This window comes from Typopeltis vanoorti, chromosome 6 (genome assembly GCF_054136105.1).
Source record: "Typopeltis vanoorti isolate ZY-2024b chromosome 6, IOZ_Tvanoo_1.0, whole genome shotgun sequence".
NCBI classification, from domain to species: Eukaryota; Metazoa; Arthropoda; class Arachnida; order Uropygi; family Thelyphonidae; genus Typopeltis; species Typopeltis vanoorti.
Window position 1 is genome coordinate 44,776,921 of NC_143554.1, and position 25,373 is coordinate 44,802,293.

General features: G+C 34.6%; 1 protein-coding gene across 2 annotated transcripts in view; it reads left to right on the top strand.

Moving 5' to 3' along the window:
- The window catches only part of Ubr3 (Ubr3 ubiquitin ligase), a 542,232-nt gene that overhangs the window by 299,737 nt on the left and 217,122 nt on the right, over positions 1-25,373 (top strand). For both annotated transcript variants that reach the window (XM_090394146.1, XM_090394147.1), the window contains exon 17: positions 16,802-16,900. In XM_090394146.1, the coding sequence (XP_090250272.1) occupies positions 16,802-16,900 (99 nt within the window). The remainder of the gene's footprint in view (positions 1-16,801; positions 16,901-25,373) is intronic.

A 25,373-nucleotide genomic window follows, 5' to 3' on the forward strand; every position in this document is an offset into this window, starting at 1 on the left:
TTACATCATTACTAACTTCCTATCTACAATTTTTCTCCAAATCAGTCTGTTACTTGTCAAAGCTTCAACATTATCAGATCTTATATTTCTATCATCTAAGGCACTTTTTACTGTATCATTCCACCCATATTTTGGTCTACCTCTGGGTCTTTTTCCTGCCAACCTGGCAGAGAACACTTGTTTTGCTAATCTTTCCTCTCCCATTCTGTTTATGTGACCATACCATCTGAGATTAACTATGCTAATGCATTCCTGGATGCTAACAATGTCAAGTTCTTTCCTAATATCCTCGTTTTTAATATGATATTGCCATTGATGCCATCTGTTCACGCCTCTAATCTTTCTCAGAACTCTCATATCTGCGGTCTCTAGTCTTTGGTCAAGTGTTTTACTTCTGACCCAGCTCTCAAATCCATAAGTTAAAACTGGTTTGAACACTGTCTTGTAAACAGCTAATTTAGTGTTCTGACTAATTTCTCTCTTATTCCATATGAATTTATTCAATTGACTTCCTACCATACCAGCTTTGTTGATTCTGTTGTCTATTTCCATATTTAATTTACCATCTTCACTAAAAATCGTGCCTAAGTAGCTGAAATGTTTTACTTGTTCCACAGGTTCTCCATCAACACAGTTGACATTTTCAATGATTCTACCTATTTTCATTGTCTTTGTCTTTTTATTGCTGACCTTCATACCATATCTATTACAACAGTTATTCAATTTAGTCAGGGAATCTTGCAAACTTGTAGCAGATTTATTTAGAAGTATAACATCGTCCACATAAAGCAAAGAGCTGACATTAATATCTCCAATTCTGATATCATGTTTTATACCACTTTCCTTCATAATGTGATCCATATAGATAATGAATAACAGATGGGATAATGTACATCCTTGTCTCACACCAGATTTAACATTAAACCACCTTCCTGTACTTCCTTCAATTTTAACTGCTGATTTACAACTCAAATAAAGACTAAGTATTGGTTGATATAGTGCCCCATTGACACAATATAACTGTAACGTATTGAATAGCTTCTATCTTGGTACCTTGTCATATGCCTTTTCCAGATAAATACAGATCTTTGTTATATTCCCATGCTTTCTCAACTATTTGTTGTAAAGTGAAGATCTGATCCTGACAGCCTCTGTTTGGCCTGAATCCAGCTTGTTCTTCACTAAGCATTTCTTCCACAATTCTTCTTAACTGTTTCTCAAGTATGCTTGCATAGATCTTGCCAGGAACACTCAGTAGGGAAATACCTCTGAAATTCTCACATTCAGTTTTATTTCCCTTTTTATACATGGGTACTATTAGAGCTTACTCCAATCATCAGGAATTCATCCCTCTGTCCAGGCCTTCTGAACTATGCAGTATAGCCACTGTAAGACTTTTATACCACCATACTTCGGCATTTCTGGTCGAATATCATCTACTCCTGCTGCTTTTTCCCATTTCAAGCCTTTGATGGCTTTTTCTACTTCAAGTATGGATATGTATTGCTGACTGTATGCATGTTGAGTGTTTTTTACTACTGCTTATTTCATTTAGCAATTTTCCGAAGTAATTACTCCATACTTCAAGGATATCTTTGTCTACTGTTTCATGTCACCTTTGTTATCTCTAACTCTTTTTACAGCACTCTTTCCTCCATTTCGAAGCTTCTTCAAATGGAGGAAAGAGTGTTGTGCCTTCCTGGTTTGCCAGGAACTTTTGATATGCTTTCTTCTTTTCCTTCACTGCCTCTTTAACTTCCTGTGCCCACCATGGAGTTCTGATTTTTCTATCCTTGTAGACAACCTCACCAAATGCATCTCTGGCTGAATCAATCAAGGTTTTCTTGGTTGCCACTGAATCTCCAAGGTTTGGTTCCTGTTCTCAAACTCTTTCATTTTTTCTTCAATAATCTTTGTGTATTTTAGTCTGCAGTTCACATCTGAGATTTCGTACGTGTTATTCTTTTCAATACGAAATTCAGTTTTATCCTGCTCAAGACTAATTAGTGATCACTTCCAATTTCTCTGTACACTCTGGTGTCCTGCACCAGGGAGAAAACATCACTATCAACAATAACATAGTCAATGAGACTTTTCTTATTCCTTGCCTCTTCTCTCCATGAAAATGTGAATTTGTGCACATTTTGTTGGAACATGGTGTTAGTAATAACCAGTCCATGTCCTGAGCAGAAATCCAACAGATATTTGCCATTATTATTGGCTTTGCTCTTTTCTCCAAATTTTCCCAAAATATTTTTGTATGTCTGACAATCATTTCCTACTCTGCTGTTTAGATCCCCAACAAGGACCAACTTTTCCTTTTTCATTGTGACAATTGCTTTCTCTACAGCATTAAAAAATTCCTCCAGTTCTACCTTAGTAGAACCTTCTGTGGGACCAAAGGCACAAATAAGCCTCATTGTCCAATTCCCCATTCTGATATTTGTCCACATCATTCTACTTGAAACTGCCTGCCATTCAAGAAGATTAGCCTCTTATTTTGTGTTGAATACTATGGCTACTCCTTTTTTTCCTTGATTGTCATTGCCTGAATATAACATTTTGTATTTATTGCTCAGAAAGATCTCACCAGTTGTTGTCTTTTTTGTTTAAGGCACCCCTATTATGTCGATCTGGTACTTATGTCAGCTAGCTCTATTTCTTTGCCATTCAGGCTTCTTATGTTGATAGTACCGATCTTTAACTCTGGTGATGTTGAGTTGGGGTGCGTTTTCAGATTTGTTCCAGTAGCTGACTTTTCGCTGTTCGCCCTTGTTCTGTGACGAAAACAACGTGGGCCTTGTTTAACCGGCGACACCCCAGCTGGCATGAAATTTTGTCATGTTGTACCATCATTTTATATTTTGGTTTAACCAATAAGAATACAATTTGATCAGCTAAATCTCAAATTGCCAGCCCATCCTCGTTCGTTCAGTATCCACGTAGATACCCAACAGGGTGCACCACGAGAAGGTGAGGATTGGACATTAGGTCAGAAGCCCTGGTGGGTTCTCCACATTCCTTTAAAGGCTATGTGGAGGTCTCCTCTCAGTTATACAGCTTTGACCCTTAAGTATCCCTCACCAACAACTCTTCACATAAAAAATCTACTTCTCACACCCTTCTTCACCACATTTTTATACAACTTCCAGAGATGGAATTTGTATAAAGATGTGATTCTTCCCAACCTAACATCCACTCTTTTTATAATTCCTTCTGTATTAATCTGGTAGAATCCCTTAACTTGAGTGTCTCCATCACATCTCTTTTCTTCCTATCCACTAAGCTCTGTAATCCACATTCCCCTAAATGTGGATTACAGAGTTTAGTGCTTCATAACCAACACTCCAGAGTCCTGATATTTTGGTCATTTGTGTTTGGACCCTCTGTAATGTTTTTACGTCACAATGAAAACAAGGCAACCAAATTTGAGCACAATTGTCCATGTGCCATCACTTCCAACTGATCCACTTAGTGAGGTGTTTTACACACTAAGTGGATCAGTATTTCACCTTGTTAGACTCCACTTCACACCAGATGGCTTCTGACTCACTGCCACATGGAAAATTATTATTAGTATTGCAGTCATAGCTGTCTGCCCTAACTGGATTCAAATCATCCAATATAATTAGTAGGACATCCCTCCTCTTCTATCCTGTCTATCCTTCATAAAAATACTGTACCCTTTAAACTCAATACCAGTTAATATTTCTACACCAGATAGCTCACTAATGCCTTCAAGTTTGAGGCCCCAATGTATTGACCAAGGCAAGAAACTCTATCCCTTTGTTTCTGATACTCCTGGCATTTTTGTATGGACTGCATAGTTTTTTTTGTATACTTCTGTGGCGTGCACGACCCAGTTGGATAACTTACGGATTTCTATTCTTATTTATTGTTTTATATTTATTTATTACTTATGAAGACATCCTTTCAAATGCTTAATAAGTTTGAACCAGATGAATATACAGTTGTTCTTTCCTCATAATCATTTCCCTATTAATGCACATTCCTATCATTAACGCAGTTACACAACATGGTTGCTTTATTTTTTATTTTTTTAACACAGATTCTCACCATTCCTTCCATCATAATCTAGTTTCTGTGACTTCTCTGTGTTAATCTCATATCAGTTAATAATTTCTCCTGATACCACATTCAAGTGTAGGCTGTTCCTCTTATACAAATCCATTCTTTCCTCAAACTCACTCCACACATCCCAAAATTCACATCCATTCCTTCTACAGGCGATGCATCAAATTTGTCATAGTCCTTTCTAATTTGTTTCTATCATACCTACATAATATACTAATGATTTTCACTTTCCTACTCTTGCCTCTTTCAACAATCCTTTCATATGCTCTCTCATATTGAATTTATCACTAGTTAAATTGTTCGTACCTTCTTAAATTACTACCTCTTTTACTCTTCTTTTCTTTTTTTCAAATGTGTTTGCTGTATTTTTGATCTGGGAAAACTTAAGGTCATTACCCAGTCATCAGTGGAATGTTTTATGATAATCACCATATCAAATAATATTAGTCTTTTATATAGTTGGCTTTACCTACCTGATTTTTGTTACACAGTGTCATGCCTGTTCTGGAATGTGTTGTTCCTCATTTTGCTGCGTAATTTTGTTGTCTTTCCTATGCTACTTTAAATACCTTCTATTTGTGATTCCCATGTTGTCTGTCTGTCTAATAATCTGTTTTTATTTTGCAGTTTTCGAGGTTAATCCATTTTCAGCATTCTCAAGTTTCTCTTCAGCAGAGCAAGCCTTCTTGATCTCAACTTTACTATTCTTGTCAGTGTTCTGTTTTGTTCCTGCTCAATTCTTGTGCATTTTTAATTTTGTTTGATGACATGTTTAAATATTGCAATATCTCAAAAAAAAAAAAGGAATTTTACAAAAACACTGAAAACTATAAAAACTTGAAAATCAACACTAATATGCTATAAAACACTAATTTTCTAAGATAAACAATAAATTGGATAAAAATCAACTGTTTTACATTAGTTCTAAATAAACTGGCCATGAAAGCTCACTCTCCACTACATCAGAATTACCATTCAAACCAGGACATCAGACCAGCACACAATAATTCAAGTGAGGTTTTAATCAAGGCCTTGTAAAGAGGCAAAATGACTTCCTTATCTTTACATGTGACTGTTCATTCCAGCATAGCAATTATCCTTTCAGTTGTATTTGCAGTCTTGGCCATGTTGCACTTGAACTTCAACTTCCTATCTGCTAAAACTCCAAGATCCTTATCCTGATCAGTTTTTTCTGACAGAATCCCACCAACATAATATGACATTGACACCAAAGTGTATGACTTTACGTTTACTAACAGTGAACTGAGAGCCCATGTGTGCACAATTCCAGCCTATTCAAATCACTCTGCAAAATACAGTATATCATCTGCATTTCTGATTACCTGCTTATCTTTGCATCATCGGAAAATAGCTGGATGTCGCCTTCAAATCTTTTCCAACGTCATTAATATATGGATTGAATAACAGTGGACCAAAGACTGATCTTTGTGGTACACCACTGGGTTACCTTAAATCTTGTAGACTCTGGTGGTATTCCCATTATACCACCACATTTTGATGTCTGTCAGCCATCCTCTTTTCTACACTAATATTTTATAATCCAGTTCCTTGTTCTCCAGTTTATACAACAGTCATCCATGCTGTATTCTGTCAAAAGTCTTAACAAAATTGAAAAGTATCATAGCATATCCATTCCCATTGTTTAACTCAACAGCAACATTATTATAAAATGTGATTCAAGTTGCTGAAACATGACCTTCTCTTAGTCAACTCATGCTGTTCATTTCAAAGTATAGATGTATGAGTCTTTCTATTCTGTCTTTATTATATTTAAGATCTGAAACATTTGGTTCCAGTCAAAACTATCGAAGGCATTCTCCAGGTCAAGGAGAACTATCTAAGTATCCTTATTCTTCTCAAAAAGAGCCAGGGTCCCTTGTCTTTGTTACCTGAATCCAAATTGATCAAATCCAATATATTCAGCCTTATTTGTTAATCTTTTTGTATAAGTTTGAATAATATTTTCAAAGCATGTGAAATTAAACTTAATGTATGATGATTTTCACAATTGTCTGCATTATTTATTTTAAGATTGGGAATGACAGAGCATTGTGTCAAGTCTTTGGGTATGATTCCAGTTCTACTTAAATCCTTTATGATCTCGAATAGACATGACTTAGTTATATTTCCTGAATATTTTATTAATTCTTTGGTAATATTTTGATTTTTAGCAGATAATTTATTTAGTTCCCACTCAAATTCCTCTTTTAATGTTGTTGGGACAGTTTTATCCACATCGGATCCTGTTTCATTTTGTATAGCCTCGTTGTCTAGATCTTCTCCATCATAGATTTCTTTAAGTACTTTTTCCATGTTTCAGAAATTTTTTCCTTATCTATAAGGATGCTCCCACATTTAATTTTGATACTTGTGCTTCTTATTTTGCTTTGTTGGCTCATTTCTTTTATTACATTATATTTATATTTTCCTTATTTTCTTCATTTGGATAGGTTTTATATTTTCTTCTTTTATCGGTTAGGTTTAGAATGTCTTGAGTGATCCATGGTTATTTTTGTTGACCAGTTCTTTAATCTTATATAGTCATTGGCTGCCTTGATGATTGTGTACTTAAAAATAAGTCCACTTTTCTTTTGTGTTTTTTTTTTCTGCTCTCCAATTTTAATGTTTTCATCAGTCTTCTGTTTATAAATTTTATGATTCCCTATATTTTAAGTGTATTCCATTTTGACCTTTTCCTTGTTTCTGACATCTTTTAAATTTCAAATTGCATTTTGATAAAACCAAATTGTGTCACTGTCTGCATGAGCTCCAGTGACAGTGACACAATTTGTGTCATACTGTGTGAATGTCATTCGACATTCACACAGTATGATAGATACTGTGTGAATGTCGAATAGTTGTGATGGACATTCACACGGTATCTATCATACTTTACTTTATCATACTTCAAGGCAAAGTATGATAGATACTGTGTGAATGTCCATCACAACTATTCGACATTCACACAGTATCTATCATACTTTGCCTTGAACTCATTCACTGTCATAGCACCCACAACAGACTCTATCAGCTTATTCCACTTATTCACCACTCTAAAAATATAAAACCCAGCTCTAACACCCTTACTAACCACACTCTTGCCCAGCTTCCATGGATTGTCCTCTAGTCCTCCCACCACCAGTCCTGTTCTCAAAAATATCCTCTGAATTAATCCTATAGAAACCCTTCAGCAATTTGAATGTCTCAATCATATCTCCCCTTTTCAGCCTATCAAATTGCATTTTGATAAAACCAAATTGTGTCACTGTCTGCATGAGCTCCAGAGTAACATTTGCATGATTTTACTTGATTTTTAAGTCTATTTCTTGTCATAATATAATCTGTATGATACCATCTTCTTTTTAATACCTGATATCAGATGTTGGGAATTATCAGATTAAATTGGTTGCAAAACTCTAGAAACTTATTGCATTTTTCGTTTTGTCATCCAAGTCCATGTATTTCCACTTCTTTACCTTATTTTCCTTCTCCAACGACAACATTCCGATTGTCCATGAAAAAGAGATTGTCTTCACTTTTAGTGAACTTTATCAAATTCTCATATACTCTTTCAACTTTATCATTATTGTAGTCACTGGTAAGTGTAAGCATATTATCATCGTATTTGTTGGTTTTACTTCAAGTTTTATTATTATCAGATCTGCTTTATTTTACTGAATTGATTACTCTTCTTCCCTGTTCCTTATTAAGGACTATTGTGATTCCATTTCTTGCCTGTATCTTCACTATTCAGGTGACACGACAGCAAAAAACAATTACTCTATGATTATTAAATGATTACTCCAAAAGTCTCCAGTTCCACTCCAACTCATCTCACTAATTCTTAGTAGCAGTTTTTAATCTGTCCATTTCTCTCTTTAGATTTTTAACTTTCCAATTTCACATTGCATGTTCCACTGAACATAAAAGAGTTTTACTGGTTTATGACCTGGATAACCTTGTTTCTTCACCTACCATGCACAAATATTGAGTCATTATGTGCCTTATTATCTCATAGAAATTCCATCCACTGTTACCTAAAGCTTGTCAACATGAGCGACAGGCCCAACATTCTTTTATAGCTGAACTGCTGACTCACCAAGCATGCTACCAGCATTCATCTTTCATTCCATCTAGCTCAGAATTGCCTTTTCCATATTGTGCATTGCATTAAGCTAATGCAGAATGCTATCATAAAATTTGTAATTAAAAATATTTTTCTTAAGAAATGATTATAAGTATTTAATAGTATAATATTGTTAGTCTTTGTTGGTTGTGTGGATTGCTCTTCAACAATAGATCAAATCCTAGTACAGCCATGGATGTTTGGGAACATCCTTATGTGCCTAGTGAATTTCCAGAGTAGTGCTCTCACCTAGTATGAGAGCACTACTCTGGAACCTGAAGTGACTTGAAAAGTTCTATATCTGGTCTCTGAAACATGGTATCCAGATTATCTAATCCCCTTAGCCCACTCATGAGACTAATGTACAATAGGTGCTTATATTGATATTTATTAATGCATTTAGTAACCTTTCATGCATAGGATTCACAGAAAAATAATATTAATAAAACAAAAACTGAAAAAAAAAAAGTAAAATAGTGATTAACCAACTTTTATTAAGAATTTCAATCATCATATCAGCTAATGCCTTTTTTATTCCTGTATAGGGAGTAGGCAAGGCCGTTTTAGCCCTATCTAACTTTTGGAGAGTGAGTGGGCAGTTCAATCTCCACTGGTACCCAATCACAGATAGCTGGACCAAGGCTATCACTAATTATGCGGCATGCAGCAAAGAGAGATGACTCAACAAGTGTCGCCATCTCGTGATCCCTAATCCTAACACAATATATTTAATGTCTGAAATAATGTGGGTTCTACGGCTGATTTTATTGAGTTTATGGGGCAAAAAACCCAAGGTTTTTTTGCCCCATAAACTCACAGGTTTACTTTAAAAAATTAAATGATTTCCTTCAGTGTAGTTTCCCTATTCACTAACATACCATTTTGAGAAACTCCTCATACAAGCTAATTTCTCAGAAGAAATTGCTAACTTGTTTAAATTCACCATCAGTCCTATTTCATGTTGTAAAATATGTTGTACATGTGGATTGAGGGAACAGCCATTGGCATTCTATTTCAACAGCTTTGACTAAGTATTTCATGGAATATCTTGAAAATGAACTCTTCGATACAAGTTTTTCTCAGCCTCCAGAAGCAGCATTATTACTGTTTATGGAAAGACACCATGTACTTCAGTATCAAGTTCACTACTGAACTCGAATCCATCAAGAAACTTCCCTTTCTGAATACTTTAATATTCTATACTTCTACTTTTATAGACAGTATTCAATTTCTGTTTATAGCAAAACCTTCCTCTACTGGCAGATACATCTGTCGTCACACTATCATCCATCCGAGAAGACAGAATTCGTGCATTCTGTTCTGATTCCCTTTTGTTGAAAGAATTAAATGAAAGAAAAATCATATTGACTACTAATAGATATAACCAAATTGTTATGGGCATGATTAAAACATTATGAAATAGATACAAGATATCCAATATGTCAATTAATAGGAATGAAGAACTACACTATCTGAGGCATACTCTCTCCCTTAATGGTTATGAACCTAAAATGATCAACAGAATTCTTAATACAACTCCTCCACTTACACAAGATTTTAAGAATGCAATCACATTATCTTACATCAAGAATGATACAAAGTTGCTCTGTGAGTACAACATTAAAGCCACTTTTTTTTTTACCATTGCATAAAATATCCAGATTCTTACACCCACCAAAATCTCCACATGATCCCATGAAAAACCAGGCATTTGAGATTCATTGCTCTTGTGGCATTTGCTATGTAGGCCAAATGGGAAGATAGGGGAGGATATCCATATTTCTGAACATGTAAGAGACATCAAAAAAAGACAGCATATTCAGGTTTGGCACGCATACAACTACTACAGACCATCAAGTAGTTTGGCAACAAACAAAAATGCCTTATATTGATCATAATAGTTTTACAAAAAAAAAAAAAAAAAAACTTCAGGGAAGCCTCTGAAATGCTGCAGATTCCCACACAATGTAACAAAGATCGAGGCTCAATCCTACACCAAGTTTGGTCTACTTTCATTAAAAATTTAACTGCTGCAGACCTAGGATATGATACAACATGACAACAGCAACTAGCATTGTTCCAACACGTATACAGTAATTATTTATTTATTTTGGTTATTTATTTATATGTACAAATTGTGAACATCTAATAACATCTAATATGTGTAATTAACTGTTTTTAGTCTCTCTTCTGTACAGCTTTTTGCTAATACTCCTAATAATGTAAGTCTGACACCTTATGAAACTTGTAGGGTCTCATTCTGTACTTTAAAGAACATTAGAACAAATAGCACAGGTTCTGTTCAAGTATAATTTATGCACCACCTTCTTCAAATCAGCTTGGAAACTGCCTTCTTTTTTTTTTTACCATCCACTAAACAAAAATTACCACCACTCTCCTTGCCTTGTGTTCATCAGGTATCCTGTTCATGTTGACTGTAATTTTGGACAGATAGGCTGTTTTGCTGAGAATAGAATCCCAGTACATGAAATTCCTTGAATCAGATATCTCGCCTTGCTTACCATACAAATGACACTAGAAAACAGAGTTTTTTGGAATTAAACCAAGATTCTTTTCTCAAGTAGATTTAAATTTGGTCATCTGCTTCTTGAAACTTGCAAAACTTTACATCAACTGAATCTTAGCTGTTCTGATTGCATGCCTATCTCAAAATTCTGGGAAGAAATCACAACTGTTAATAATAATTATCTTTTTATTTGTCTGCGCAGTTAGCCTAGTGGCTTTGCTCTTCACAACCATATGAGTGGGGAAGGAGTGTCCAAGTTCGATTCCCGTTGAAGATGTGAGGAATTTGAGGATCTTCCTCAGCCATAGCCGAGTGTTAGCCGGTCTTGGGCATGGGCATTGGGGTTTTTTCCACCAGTTTATCTGGCATTTTTCATCCCTCAAGCAGGCGAACTGGCCCCGTGAATATACGCTACTACAGTCAAAAATATACCCCCCCCCCCCCCCAGTGGCAGGCTAGACGACAGGTCGGTTGGAAGTGATACTAACAAGAAGTCACATGTAAGTAACACGCGGACCCTGCATGGGAAGTAGGAATAACGTGTAGTGAAAGAAGAAGAATAATTATCTTTTTATTTATTTTTTCTGTAATAATGAATGAATTATGTAACTTTGTATTTGAATCACAAAAGCTAACTATTGTTTTCCTTTGAACTCGGATAGTGTACTCCATTTATTGAGCTATGACCAAGACATGAACAAGTAAAACATACCTGCTTAACTCAATTTTTGATTATTGTAAGCCAGGCTTCTCTTTTCCCTCTGGTAATTTCCTTGCAACAAGGAAGCGATATATGAGTTAATAATTTTTTTTTTTTTCTGTATGGGTGTCAGCCTTGTTAATAATATATCTACTACACATTTTCCATTAAAACATCAAATTTATGCTTTTGAGTTTGTTGTGTATGAGTACCAGGGCCGGTTCGAGAGTATCATGCCCCTAGGCAAAGAAAATTTAGGTGCCCCTATACATTGTCTCTCTCTCTCTCTACATATATTTTGTCATACTCACACAAGCACATGTACACAAGTCTTATCACCCCTAGGCGATTGCCTAGGTTCGCCTAATGATAAAACTGGCCCTGATGAGTACATAAATGTTATGCCAACTATGAGAATGTGTGAAAGAGACAACAAAGAAGAACTAGTTACTGATGTGTATATAATTATGTTTACATCAGGAAATACATACACAAAAAAAATAGCATTTTGCAAATAAGAAGAAAAATAGAGTTGCTGGATTACATCAGTGAGAATGCTTTGTTCCATAAGCAAAGTTAGTTTGGATGCTTAGCTTGAAAAGATTCATTATAATTTTAAGTATTCAAACTATTCATTGAGTTCTGTAGCAGCATTTGAATACATCTAAGACTATGAGAAACAAAAGCTAATTTCATTTTCCTTCAAATTATCATATTTCAACATAGTTCTCTGAACTTTTCTCTTGTTTGTAAGGGAGATCATCTGCAATGATTTGTAACATCTGCAGTAATGATGTACTTTCAGAGCTTGAGATAGGAAAATATTTTTGAATATCTTTCCTTTGTAGAAGGTGGTGTATCCAAGAATTTGGTCTGCCTTGTCATTGGAATGGTAACAGAATTACTGAAGTGGATTATACTTCGTACTATCTCTAATGATTGTTTATTGTCTTTTGTGTGTGTGTGTGTGTGTGTGTGTGTGTGTGTGTGTGTGTGTGTGTGTAAAGCCCTAAAATAAAATAATTATAAATGCAGAAAGTTAGTATGAAGATATAACAAAGCAAAAAGAAATTCTTGTGAACATAAGTTTAGTGTCATGCTCGTAAGTTCAGTTTGTTTGTGCTGATTTATTTTTCCTTCCAACAACAATTTAATCATTTAACAGTGATTTTTAAATGGATGCAAATCTATACATCAACAAAATAAGTATTGAATTATTTTTATATAAATGTGTCATTATTCCCCCCCCCCCAATATTTGCATCATATATGGGAAATACTTAACACTTACACCACAGTTGGTAGGTTATTTCTTCATCTAGTACTGATTTGATTTTTTATGGCATAAAGACACCAAGAGTCATACTGTGTCAGGACACAGGTCGCAGCAATACATATGGTAATTGGCTGGTAGTACAATCACAAACATCTATGCCCTTGGCCGGATTTGAACCCACAGCCTGTTGGAGAATGGATAAGCTAACCACTTGGCCAACCAGACTGGCCACTAGTATGTGACCTGCATATTGAAATTCTGAAGTAGTTTGAAAGATGCCATGTTTGGTCTTTAGTACAGGATTTCCAGATTATATAAATCATAGCCCACCTATGGTTCTGATGTATAATATGGATTTTATAACCTTTTATGGGTAAGATGAATATTAAGAATTCCCAGGGTGAAATGAAAAGTAAAATGCTCTTAATACCGTTAATTACTGAAAAATCATGATTCTCCTAAATGTTTACAGTAGAAAAAAGAGCTATTTTTTGGCAGTGGAACAGACTCTTTATAACAACTAGGCTTATAAGTTAAATTTAATAGGATTAAAAATGAATGATATTAATTAACATACCTGTCTTGAAGTAAAAATGGTGAAAACTTGACAAAGGACTTCATTGGAGCTGAGATGGTATGAGATTTCCCTCATGGCTTCAATGAAGTCCTTTGCCATGTTTTTATCAAGTTTTCAGCATTTTTAATTCAAGACTTTTATACAGGAATGTTAACCCTCCTACCGGCCAAGGTGGATGAAATAGCAAGACTACCCCAGACTTTTTCATGGATCAAAACTTCATCAGCATTCTATCTTTTATCAAGTATTTACTCTCCTCTGCTGTTAAACCCTTAACGGCGATTTGAGAGCCATTAGCGGATTAACTGTGGTCGACCGACTTTTGTGTCACTTGTCTTTACATGTACTCTGTTACTTCGAATTTTCTTCACTGTACTAGGATATTTGATTGTTTTTTTTTTTTTTTTTTTTTGCTGAACAATTTATTTCTTGTGTCTCTTTCCAAAAATAGAAGTTTCACACTGCCAAAATAAATAATCAATCCTGAAATGACCATACATCAGCCTTTGCAATGAATATACTTTAATAATAGTTAATTTTCTCCACTTTACTGACAATATAGATTCTTTTTCGTGAATTTTCAAATGTTTGTTTACATTTAAAATATTTTGTCAAATATTTATGTTTTTAAATAACATTTAGTGAAATAAATATGACATTTTGCTTGCTTTCTTTGCAAAATACCTTTATATGGATTGTCACATTTCAATTTCAGGAACGATTTTTTTTTTTTTTTTATGAACAACAAATGATTATAAACTGCATCACTCGGTTTCCGATATTGTATCTTTTTTAGTATCAAAAATTTATACCTAATGGTATTTTATCAGAGACTCTTTGCCCTCTTCTTTTGCTGAAAATTGCAACAGAGGGTTTTTTTTTTTTTTTTTGTAGGATGCACATTACTATAATATCCAGTGCTTAACCACTGTAGGTATGTTGAAAATATAATAGGAAGGATATTCTGTATGGAATGATTAAAAATTTATGGTCATTTTTAGGATTTTTTATAATAGGAAGGATATTCTGTATGGAATGATTAAAAATTTATGGTCATTTTTAGGATTTTTTACTGCATCCTCCCCCTCTCCTGTCCTGGAACTGAGTTGCATAACTACTTTAAATTTCTATAGCTTTGAAAGCTTTCAGACGGTATTCAAAAATCTTATTTCAGTTTACCGTTTTGACAAAAGAAATAAAGCAATAATGTTGTTGTATATCGAAGCTTCTAATTCTGTACTCCTTCTTTGAATCTGAAATCGACGGTCTGCTGAAATTATTCTAAGATTTAGAAATACTATGCTGTATTTTCAACATGTAAAACTGTATACCACACAAAGAAATTTCAATTGTGTTATTTCTGTTTCTTTTTTTAATAAAAAAATCTAAATATTACTACTTCTCTTTCTGCTGATTGCTATTTCTGAAATACGTCTTAGAAATGCTGGACAATAATCCTCTTACCTAGAGGAAAAGCTAAAAGTCTTAGATTACTCTTTTGAGAAACACAAGACAGAAAGTTTCCTAGAAGTCGCACTAAATTGCCTCAAGCAAGAATGTCTTGTTTTGTTTTCAGCTGTTCAGACGTCCTAACACAGAAAAACTGACATTTCGATTATAGGCTGATGCAGTAGTTATGCCAAAAATGATTTCTTTATTTATAGTGATTGGTTTCACTTTTATTATTGAAAAATTCTAAATTATTTGATAATTATCTTGAAAAAAATTACTGCTATTGCTGCTGCTGCTCTTGCTTGCCATCTCACAAATGAATCGTATATTGGGTATACTTTCTAATATTCCTTTCTGCCCAGTAACAAGTTGTAGACTAACGGAGATTACTAACACCCGCCCCCCCACACACATACCACCACCATCACCACTGGGAACCAGATCAAAAAGAACATTCCCAGAAGGCAGCACACAAAAGTACCTCGTGCAATAACTGAATATTTTACAGGCAGAAATTCCTTGTTCTGTTTTTCCATCTTTCTGATTGATTAGCAGACATTCGAAGCATATTCTGATATTGCATTTGTAGGATGACAGTGTTTTTAAATATTAATTTTCCCTATTAGCCAATGTCACATAACTTCCTGATTTATAATAATAGGGAAATAATATGTATATTTTCTTATTTATAATTTGCAAATTTATAATAATCAAAACATAGTTCTGTGTCGAAAAAATTAAACGTTATGTGGAACAATTATTATGGAAAAAATCACGAATGAAATAAAAACTGTACCTATGTTTCATAACAGCTTTTGGATGTCTGGTAATGTTGCAACAGGAGGGGGGGGGGTGATGCTATCAAAGTTGAAATAAAGTTCATTTGTATTGTGAAAGGAAATGAAATTTCACATTTGATGCATTTGATATACATATTTTGAATGATAAAAATAAGCAAACGTATTGCTTACTTTAAAAATTGGAGAATAAAATATCTGAGTTATGCGGTAAATATCTATAACTGTTAATTTCATTTTGTAATGACCAATTATACAGGGAAACCAAGAAAGTGAAAGTAAAAAGAACAGTAGATTACTATATAATATAAAGAAAAAATTTAGTGATATGATTAAAGAATTTCATGTTATTCTCTATAAAGCAAAGTTGCTCCAGTGTATCCTAAAGGAAATCTGTGAAGTATTATTCGATTTCAATGGTTTTGTACAAAAATAAAAATAATATAATCTGGAATGTCAGCAGCCGGTTTTCTTTTCTTTTTTTAAAAGAATATTTCAAATAATTATCGTGAATTAATTTCTTCGAGAACAAAGAAAAATGTTTCGTCTAGAAAGCGATTAGAAAAAAATTAGCGCAAAAAAATTAAAAATGAAATTGGTTCTCTAAGGTAAGGCAATATTTAAGTGAAGAAGTTATGCAAGACCTTTATTTTGTCCAGAAATTAAAATTGTATTGTACAGTAAAAAGAGAAAACAAAAATATAAATAATTTCTCTATTTTTTTGTCTATCCTATATAACTAAAATCCAGTTAACCAGCATAGAACAAGAAAGTGAGTTTCTTGTTATAGGCAACTGAGAGGTAGCTACGAATGTGAGATAATCTGATTAACCATTCTCTTCAGCGTGAGGGCTTATCACACCATCTAATGGACAGGACGGTCAAATTGCACTTCTTATCCTGGTTCTTTAAACAGGTGGGCTGAATCATATCCAGATTTAGTTGGACGTCTATAGACGTCCTAGCTGTTTGGGAGGTTAATTAATATCATTCATTTTAAACTCTATTAAATTTAACTTATAAGCCTAGTTGTTACAAAGGGTCTGCTTTATTTTTCTTTACTTTTTTTTTTCTGCTGTAAAATGTTCCATTTGACATTCTGCTAGAAGAATAAAGAAAGAATAAATAAAATAATGAAATACCTATTTATGATGAAAAACATTTTCCACATTTGCTTCTTAACCTAGCATTGCACTTTTACATAAATAATACTATTTTACTTTTTTTGCAGGCTTTTCATGATCCAGATATTCCAGAACAAGTAGTTTCCTTATGTATATACTTGCTTGAAATGGCTGTTAGAATGTCATCTTCAACATCTGAAAAGCAGGTAAGTATAGACGTATATGTGCGTACGTGTGCACATATGTGCTTACAGAGCATTACATACAGATGTAAGTGTAATGACAATGAAAGGGTTGCTCTATGTCTATCAAAAGATTTAATTGAATTATTAAATATTTGTTGAACTGTTTTTACTACTTTTAGAAATTATAAGACTGAGTGGAATCAGAGTAATTTTTTTTCAGCTTATATCTAATTATGTATATTCTAATGAGTTTTTAGAGGTGAAAAATGATGATGATAAATGAATGAAACAAAACAAAATTGATAAAGACTAGCAAATGGTACAAAGAATTGAGGCAGTTAAAGTGAACTACATAGTGGTAATAAGTGGATTGGGGTTGGGGGGTGAGTTATTGCTGTAGGGATTAGCTAATTAGAAGTATGGTGGATGATAAAGTGAAGAAAATGTTTTGGCAGAAGAAAATATAAAGCATAACTGACTTTATTTTAGAGAGCATATGAAATAATTATTACAAAGCAGGAAAAGAAAAAAGGGAAAATGAAAATGTTCCTTCAGTATGTGACAGACGCAAATTGAGAAATATAAAAAGCATAATGGCTTGATTGTGACTGAATGTGGCTTCAAATATGTGGATATTTGTCAAAAGAATGGATTTGTATGAGTGAAATTTCATTCTTAAATTGAGAAGTTTGGCAGTGTGTACACTATTTTACTTAAAGTTATGGGATACTCATCTAATTGCAGGAAAAAATGGATGAACTGTACAGTATGCAAATTTGTAGTTTATTAAGGGGATAAGTTATACAGTCTGAAGTCATTTCAGTCATTGTGTATCCATATGATGAATAAACAGAAAGAGTTAATAGTGTTTTTGAAGAAAATGGTAGTCATAAATCACTGGACAAATGTCTATGCTATTTGTGTAGCAGTTAAGCATTTCGAAGTCCACAGCTACACTAAATTTAAAATACACTGAAGTAACCTAAAATTTTCATTGACATGGACTATGACACCCTTTGAGAATATCAGTTACCTCATCTCACTTTGCTTTCAAATCATAGAAAATCTGCTTTTGGAGCTATGAAAGAGGCCACAAGCAATCTCATAAGGGACAAAGCACACAAAATATGGAATAGTGGTGCTCTGGTCAATACATGAAATTATGACTGCTAGGTCCTACATTGAAGTTTGGACAAATGCTCTTATACCTTTCAGCATGATAATATCACAAAGCAATGATTCTAAACACATCATTTGAAGGAAAATATCCAAACACTTTCAGTGGCAGCAGAGAGCATAGAATCTGATAGTATATTTTTGAAATGAACTAGAATCCAGAATCAAGGGCACAGTCCAGGCAGGCCTCATGACCACTAGCTTCTTTCAGAAATGAAACTAGTAGGAAGGCTTCAATAATGTACCAGAACAGTTATTACAACCAAAGGTTGGATAACATTTTATCGATGTCTATCAATAAACATATTTTATTTATATATGAATAGGAAAATGAGACTTGAGTGCAAAGTATACATTGTGAAGAAAAATCACTAGACAAAAGTTACTTTTGAGATGACACCAGAAATTGGGGGGGGGGGGGGGGAATTTGTTATCTTTACCATAGGAATAAGATATTTCTCAGATGTGGAAAAGTCACTCCTATAGGTAGAATGAAATTATTGGTGCTTCACAAGCTAGTATTATTTTAAATAACACTATAATAGGATGTAATGAGAAAAGATGGCTACATATAATTTGTAAGTTATTGATCTGATTTATAATTACTAGATGCACTAAAAATAATGGGAAGATTTGTAATGTTGGATTAGCATAGATAGTCAAAAAATTATTGAATTAAGTAAGAGATGGTTAACAAAAGATAATATATTCATGAAGCTACTGTGAATGGTATAGTCTTTCCTGTAACATAGAATGGAAGGTAGTATTATTATTGGTAACACAAAAATTATATTCACTCGAGGTGAATAAGCAAGAAGAAAGCAGGTAGCAATGAAGAGTGAGTAGACAATGTTTAATAGTATGTTAGAGGTCTGGAGGTACAAAGATGAGAATGAAATATTTCGGTTTAAATTAGCTTTAGCAAGAATAAATTGAGTGATCATTAGAGAAGATTTTAGAGATTTGCAAGAAACAGGAAATAGCAATTATAAATAAAGCAATAAAACTTGAGTGAAGTAAAAACTCATCGAACTTCTTGAGTAATGAGCTAAAAACTTTAGTTTTTAAAGAATTTTAAATTTGAAACAATTTCCTTCATTTGTGCAAAATTGTCATACAATCCTGTTGGTAGGTATGCAACTAAGTGAAATTTCTTATGATGACCCACAACGAAAAAGTTTACTCAACTTATAACTTATGTCACACACTAGTGCATTTTTAGATTTGTTTGGCAGGAATTTTGAGAGAGAGAGAGAGATGGGTGGAGTGGGTAAAAACTTGTTAATTTAACATTAGAATTGAATATTGGTAGATTACACATTAAAAAAAAAAAATCTGAACTACAGAAAAAATGAATGAAAATGAAAACTGTTTTGTTTTTGTAAGTTGTTTGGAGTTGAACTCCTAATAGATGGTTATTTTGTTGTGGTATATATCTAAGTGCATTTAGAGGAAAATAGGGAAAAATGCTCATTCCATTTCTAATGAACAAATGGCCACAAGAATCATAGAAAGTGCATGTAGTAGTAGATACTGAATAATAGGAGTGAAATTAATGGGAAGATGGGGTGAAGGAGTGAAAGAAGTGCCAATCTTTCCTTTTCAGAATCAAATTTTGGAGCTTTTAGGATACCATTTCCAGAGGTATAAAGAGAATTTTCTTCAGTTTGAGATTTGAGAATTTTATTCTTAATAGTTGTTCAGAGGTGAAAAAATAGCCATGCCTAGGACAAAAGATTTCTCTTTGGCTCCAGGCAAAACCTAGTTCTTCTGAGCAGACAGAATGCACCAGTACTTCACTCAAAGAAAGATGGAAGGAAAAGGTATAAGGGATAAATTTCATCTTATCTATTAGTCTTTATTATAAAAGATAAAAATGAAGAACAGTGGAATTATATCTTTGTAAGAAATAAAAGAGGATTGAGATATACTGGCAGTTGAAGTTGACAAAGCTATCTGATGATCATCTACCAAAACATGGTTTGGTGATTATTCAAGGTGTTTGGGATAGATATTTTAGAAGGTTTTTGTGTATAACAAATTTTCACCAAATAATGAAGAAGAGTTTAGTTCACTAAACTGTGACTGGATTTGTGTCAGTTGAAGATCATTGATGTTTGAAAAGGATAAAGTAGGTAAAAGAACAGCTTACTGAGGTACACCAGTACTCTGCTTCACATGTGATGTGATGTGCAACCTGAGTGTGTGTGTGGGGGGGGGGGGTGCATATTGATAACCTGCTTTTAGTTGATGGGCTGTTCATCCATCTATACATTGGACATTTCAGATGTATGGTCATGCAGATGCTTGTTGATGTGCTACATCAGTCCTTACCAGAGCACATCTGGAGGCTTCAACTGTGAGAAGATCAGTCACTGCAGACACACTATCCATCCACCCCATTAATGGTCTATCCCTTCCTCTTTTTCCAGGAATTTTACCTTCTATTACTGTTATGAGAAGTCCTTTCATCCTTTCAATGTGTTCAAAGTATTTCAATTTCTTCTGTAAATATCCTTAAGAACTTTAAAGTTGCACCATTCCTTTCTAGAACCCATCCTTTTACCTGCCTATCAAAAGCAGCTATCCTTTTCTTATCAGACTTCTTTATGTTCCAAGTCTCACATTTATAAGTTGCTGTTGGAAAAACAGCTGCATCCAAAATCCTCAACTTTGTTCCTGTGCAGATAGATCCATTTCTCTAGATTTTAAAAATGTCTCTACTTGTTGATTTTGCCATTCCTGACATATTCTGAACGGCAATTCTTCACATTAATAATGGATCCCAGGTATTCGAACTGGCTGATTTCTTCAGTTCTTTCTCCATTAAGGTATACTTGTTTCTTAAGAGCTTCCCTGTCTGTATTTTCTTTGGGAACCATAATCTTGCAAGTTTCAGCTGAAGCCCCCTGTTCTTACTGATCTCATTAACTTTGTCAAGAATTTGTCCTAATTCTTCCTTGTCATTACATCAGCATACCTCAGATTACTGATTAATCTACCACCTATCCTGATTCCTGTCTTAAGCTCATCTACTGCTCTATGCACGATGTCCTCATAAATACCAAACAGATAGGAGAAAGTAGTCATCCTTAACTCATGTAAAACTCAGGTTTTACAACCTGAAGCCAATCAGTTAGTTCAATACCTGTTCTTACCATGGCTTCTAGCTGTACAAGTTAGCTAGCAACCTTGATTGTGTGTTGAGGAAAACCCATTATTTTCATTACTTCTCATAGTTTCACATGCTGAACACAGTCAAAAGCTTAAGAGTAGTCTATGAAACACATTACCATAGGGAGTCTAAATTCTTTATACTTTTCCAAGACAAAGGATCTATTGCTGGTTCCCTTACCTTTCCTAAACCGGCTTGTTTCTTCAGGCATCTCTGCCTCAATCCTATTTAGAATGATTTTCAATAACATCTTGCTTGCATGAGAGATTAAACTAATAGTTCTATAGTTCTTGCAATCCTTCATATCTTCCTTCTTATGTAGTAGTAGTAGTATGAAAATCAGACTTCTTCCAGTCTCTAGGCCATGATCCTGTCTCCCATATCCTTGTAATCAGCCTATGAAACACTCTTATCCCTCCATCTTCTGTGGCCTCTGCTTAGATTCCATTTGCATCCCTGGACCTCATTATCATCATCAAATTCCTGACATGTACTCTCAAGAGGTACAGGATATTATGATAGTACTACATGAAAAACTTACATCATTACTAACTTCCTATCAACAGTTTTCCTCCAAATCAATCTGTTATCTGTCAAGACTCCAACATTGTCTGATCTTATATTTCTGTCTTCAGATGCACTTTTTACTGTATCATCCCACCTATATCTTGGTCTTCCTCCAGGTCTTTTTCCTGCCAACCTGGTAGAGAGCACCTGTTTTGCTGATCTTTCTTCTCCCATTCTGTTTAAGTGACCATACTACCTGAGATTAGCTCTGCTAACACTTATGGTCACCCCTGGAGTTTACTGCTGTTATGCTGGTTAACTGCTCTTTCCACCTCATGCCTAAATGGAGGAGGTCCAAATCAAAATTTTTCTGATGAAAGGGCGCCTCCAAATTTTCCCTTATCCTCTCTGTTGTACAGTTCCTCACAGTATTTTTTCCATATATTTTTGATTTCCATTCTTCTGTTACTGCTGCTCCATTTCTATCTTTGATGACATTCAGTTTGGGCTTACTTGTGCTTTAGGTCACAAACTAAACGATACATCCTTTTATAATTGTGCCTCCTCATCTGGAGCACTATTTCTTCACATTTATTAGTATAAAACTTTTCCTTGTTCTGTCTGATGGCTCTTCTAACTTCTTTATGTAACTTCTGATATTCTTCAGTCCCTATATATCTTTGTTTTTCCAACTGCCTTCTTTCACTTACATCCCTAATTGAGCTGAGATACTTGTTGGCTTTATCCTGTATTATAACCTTGACTCATTCCTAAAGCAATTCAGGGGAGTTCTCCTCACTAGTCTCCAAAAGATCATCCAACCAAGTTGATGTTTCTTCTGTGAGCCCACTATGAATTACTCTGACATCCTGTCTAGTGGGACATGCCTGACTTGGAAGTTTTCAGCGTCTTAATTTTACTTTGGCTTTTACTAGCTGATGGTCTGTACCACAGTCTGCTCCAGGACAAAATCAATCTCGTGTCTTGACCTATCAATGTTAGATGTCCAAGTATAGGTCTGTTCGTGGGTGTTTCTGGAAGCAGGTTTTGGTAATAACTAATCTGTTAGTATGGACAAATTCCAACAGTCTTTCATCACAGTTGTTATATTCAGCCAAACCAAATATTCCACACTCAGGCCATACTCTTTCCCACTTTTGCATTAAAATTCCCTAATAAGATGTAAAATATACCCCTCCTTGGCAGGCAATCCAAAACAGTCTGTAGTCATAGAATTCCTCACTATCTTCACCAGGCCTATCTGTTTGGGGTTCACAAACTACCATTATCAACACCTTGGTAAGATGAGCCTTAAATACCCTGCCATTAACAGGATTATAACCAAGAAGGGCTCTTGCCTGAACTGTCTTCAGTATCACAGCTACCCCATGATGTTTAAATCACCTTCTGAATAAACAACTAGCCTCCGTGGGAAGTTGTTGGTATTGAGACCACATTATAATATAAATAAAGAGATTAATAAAAATAAGCAATTACAACCCAATAAGTTTCATAAGTCGTAAGACTTACATCATCAGGGGTAGTGGTACATAAAAGTTTTACACAACAAAAGCCTATTTAACAATTAATTACACGTATTAGATATTTTTAATAACTTCACAACTATTAAATACACTATCTGATCAAAACACCTACTCGAAACTGTAATCAGATTTTGCCTGTGACACACTTTCCAGTTGTGGACATTAATACGTGGTGGGTCCACCCTTTGCTTCTATGACAGTTGTAACTCTGCCGGGAAGACTTTCTACCAGATGTCAGAACGTTTCTGGAGGAAATGGCAGCCCATTCTTCCTGAAGATCTGTAGCCAGACCAGTTCGTGATGTGGGCAAAGTCAACATTCTAATTCATCCCAAAGATGTTCTATGGGATTCAGGTCAGGGCTCTGGGCTGGCCAGTCCATTTCTGGAACATCATTGTCCACAAACCATTCCCTCACAGACCTTGCTTTATGACAGGTAGCATTGTCATGCTGATACAGACAATAGTCATCACCAAATTGATCTTCTACCGTATAACGTATGCAACGGGTCAAAATGTCCCTGTACTCTTTCCGCATTTAGATTTCCATGTAGTGTTATGAGAGGGTAAATAAATTCCAGCAGACCACACTTGATGTAATATTAAGTCTTGATTTTTATTGCATTGTGTAGGGAAATCACTGAGCTCCCTACACAATGCTTCTTATCCTGCCGGCTGAGTGGTTAGTGTATCTACTCTTTAACCAAGAGGCTACGGATCTGAAACCTGCCTAGGTTTAGATGTTTGTGATTGTCTTCCACCTTCATACATTCATTCATATAAGTGAATAAACACTCTCCTAAGATGGAGTGGGTCACCCTGACAGAAGCCTCCTGCAGTGGGAGAGGCCTTTACCCCAGCATTTGTGAGATTTTTTAAAATTTTCCTGTAAAACAGTTACGATCAATATATGACATTTTTTTTTTTTTTTGTTGCCAGGATACTTGATGGCCATTAGTGGTTGTGGAAAGCCAGGCCTGATTTATGCTGTCTTCTTTTTTCAACATCTTTTATGTGTTCAGACATGCGGATCTCTCCCAACTTTCTTGTCTGGCCTACATAACAAATGCCATGAAAGCAATGAATCTCATAGATGCCTGTTTTTTTTTTTTTTTTTTTTTTTTCATAGGGTGATGTGGAGGTTTTGGTGGATGTAGGAATCTTGATATTTTTTGTAAAGGTAAAAAAGCTACTTTTATATTATACTCTCAGAAGCAATGCAGCCACTTTGTCTGTGACATTTTTGATATAAGGCAGCGTATGGCACCTTATGTCAAGTAAGGCACCATACACTGCCTTACTTGAAGTATGATGAACTTAGGAATAGCATTGTACCAAAAACAAAAGATGATAGATGATACATATCTTTCTTAGTTGCTGCTATGAGAGTTGTCATCTGAATATCTTAAATTATTTATTTTTCTGCTACCAATCTTAATTCCATCTGGGTCTTTGTCTAAGTTAGCCTTTCTCATATTATATTCACTATAAATATTAAAAAGATAAGGCAACAGTATATAATCCTAGAAATTAAAGATGTCAAGAAATTATATTCTTGGTTTAATTCTATTTTAAGAGGGAAAGTGACAAAGTGAGGATCCATATAAACCCCAGCAAAACAAAAGTGATGGCTTTGGTAATTTAGATGAATTTATAATAGAGGGAGATAAAATAGCAATTGTTATGCTTTACTGTGTTCCAGAATCAGAAATGATGTTAAATGTGAAGATAAAATTAAAAGAAAGATAGTCGTGGGGAGATGTCAAGAGTGATATGTGACAGAAATGCACTGAAAAAAGTAAAAACAAGTATATATATATATACATATTAATCAGCCATTAGACTGGCCTTGTTGAATGGAGCAGAGACATGGGCAACAAAGAGAACTCAGGAGGAACAGGAGTTAGAAAGAATAGAGATGGGTTTAGGATGTTAAGATGGATAAATTGAACATCAAGGAAAGAGCATAGGAGGAACGAAGATATAAGGAAGATGGAGGTTAGAAAAATTAGCGACAAAGTGAGAGAAAGTAGATTGAGGTGGGCCGTCCATGTATGGAGAAGACTGGTAGACCATCCAATTCAGAGAAAAGA